At 34.9% G+C, this 2,293-nt stretch overlaps 1 protein-coding gene across 1 annotated transcript; it reads left to right on the top strand.

Annotated features, from left to right (window-relative positions):
* The first annotated feature begins 964 nt into the window (after positions 1 to 964).
* LOC100665639 (olfactory receptor 5K3-like) lies at positions 965 to 2,057 on the top strand. The gene has a single exon (XM_003418941.3). The coding sequence runs from the start codon at positions 1,110 to 1,112 to the stop codon at positions 2,055 to 2,057; it is 948 nt and encodes a 315-aa protein (XP_003418989.1). The 5' UTR covers positions 965 to 1,109.
* The last annotated feature ends 236 nt before the right edge of the window (positions 2,058 to 2,293 follow it).

Here is a 2,293-nt window from a genome sequence, read left to right as displayed (position 1 = left end):
GAGAAAGCCTGAAGAGGCATTGGTGAATGTGGGAAATAAGGACTGAGGTGGATCAGGTTATAGAGAAACTTATATGTCATCCTAAAGAATTTGAATTTATCTTAGAGACAGAAATATTAAAGTTTTCCTACCCACAGAGTTGCATCTGGCAATACATGAAGTGGTAACCACTGAACTCCAACAAATATAAGTAGATCTGGAAATGATCAGGAGAATGTGACCTTAAATAAGTAATCAAACAATAGAGTGCTTCTATTTGATAAGTGGTAGGAGTCTCTACAGGACAAACTGGAGAGGATACAAAAAGGACGTTTAACAATTCTCATAATTATTGGAGTATGATCACCAAATCTCAGAATATTAGAACGACTGGAGATCCTTAAGGCTGGAAATGCAAACTATTCAAATAAAGAAGGAAAATATTAACATTTCATTTAAAACTAGTCACAGAAAATTTGCTCCATCATGGCAAAATGGGTTCATAGAAATATGAAGATGATACATACCAATTAACTTATTAAGGAAATCGGTGAGGTTTTATTTCCCTAGCTTTCCAAGGTAATTTTCTTTAAATAGATCCCTTCTGAATGTTTAGTGACCTTTGCACACTTTCTAAATTATAAATTTAACACACTGATAGTATGCTATTTTTAAACATTCACTCCACTGGAATAGTATATTAAAAAAATATTTCCTCAGTGGGAAAAAACATATGTAATTTATACAGGAAAATGGACCTTAAGCACACATTAAGAATCATCGATACAAAAATTGATATTGAAATATTTGAGAACACTAAATCAAGGGTACCGTATTTATTTGTTCACTGTTTTGTATAAATTTATAAACACAGATCTTTTCATTGTAACCATATCCCTGAAATTATCAAAATATTCTTGTGGATCTTCAACTTCAGCTCTTGAGGTCATATAAGATGACACCGCAGGGGAACTAATGTCTCCTAGAAGTATGTATTTCAGACACAGGAGGGAAAGGTTGAGGAAGTGGCTCTACTCCCAGTTGTCATAGAGAAATTCAAAGGGAAAATTAGACACACTCTAAATTAGAATCCTATCTCTGTATTTTCTATCTCAACAGAGAAAATAGAGATGAAAAAGGACAATCAGTCCATGACAAATGAGTTTATCCTCATAGGATTTATGGATCACCCAGATCAGAAGACCCTTCTGTTTGTGGTGTTCTTTGCCATTTATCTGATCACCATGGTGGGGAATCTTGGTTTGGTGGCATTGATTTTCATGGAGCGCCGTCTCCACACACCCATGTACATCTTTCTGGGCAATCTGGCTCTGAGGGATTCCTGCTGTTCCTGTGCCATTACCCCCAAGATGTTAGAGAACTTCTTTTCTGAGGACAGAATGATTTCCCTCTATGAATGCATGGCACAATTTTATTTTCTCTGCCTTGCTGAAACTGCAGACTGCTTTCTCCTGGCAGCAATGGCCTATGATCGCTATGTGGCAATATGTCGTCCACTGCAGTACCACACCATGATGTCAAAGAAACTCTGCATTCAGATGACCATAGGGGCCTACATAGCTGGGAACCTGCATTCCATTATTCATGTAGTACTTCTTTTAAGGTTAACCTTTTGTGGATCGCATCAAATCAATCACTTTTTTTGTGATGTTCTTCCATTATACAGACTCTCCTGTGTTGACCCTTCTATCAACGAATTGATGATCCTTATCTTTTCAGGGTCAATTCAAACCTTTACTATTACCGTAGTCCTAATCTCTTATCTTTACATCCTTTTCACTATTTTCAAAATGAAATCCAAAGAGGGAAGAGGCAAAGCTTTATCTACTTGTGCTTCTCACTTTCTCTCTGTCTCAATATTCTATGGTTCTCTTCTCTTCGTGTACATTCGGCCAAGTTCAGTTAATGAAGGGAACAAAGATATACCAGTTGCTATTTTTTATACTCTAGTAATTCCTTTATTAAACCCTTTTATCTATGGTCTAAGAAATAAGGATGTAATAATTATTATGAAAACAATTATGAACAATAGAAAATCTCATAACATTCTGGAATAAATATCTCCTGTTACAAACTGATTTTAATTAAATAAACTTTTTTCAAAGTCAAGGATACTGAGAAAATGGAAAAGAGCCATTTTGTGTATCATATATTAAATCACTAAACCATGATGATTTTTAAGTCAAATAATATACAAATGGCTAAATAAGTTCAGGAAATGTATTTCAAAATCTAAACTACTAGGGTCTTTTAGGAGTAAATTAGATAACTGCACCTAAGGTCACAAATTGTG

Source organism: Loxodonta africana, chromosome 20, assembly GCF_030014295.1.
Source record: "Loxodonta africana isolate mLoxAfr1 chromosome 20, mLoxAfr1.hap2, whole genome shotgun sequence".
NCBI lineage: Eukaryota > Metazoa > Chordata > Mammalia > Proboscidea > Elephantidae > Loxodonta > Loxodonta africana.
The sequence above is the reverse complement of the archived record's forward strand: the minus strand, read 5'-3'. Positions and strand labels throughout refer to the sequence as shown.

Coding starts and splice junctions, on each gene's coding strand:
- LOC100665639 (XM_003418941.3), top strand. CDS start 1,110: ATGAAAAAGGACAATCAGTCCATGACAAATGAGTTTATCCTCATAGGA.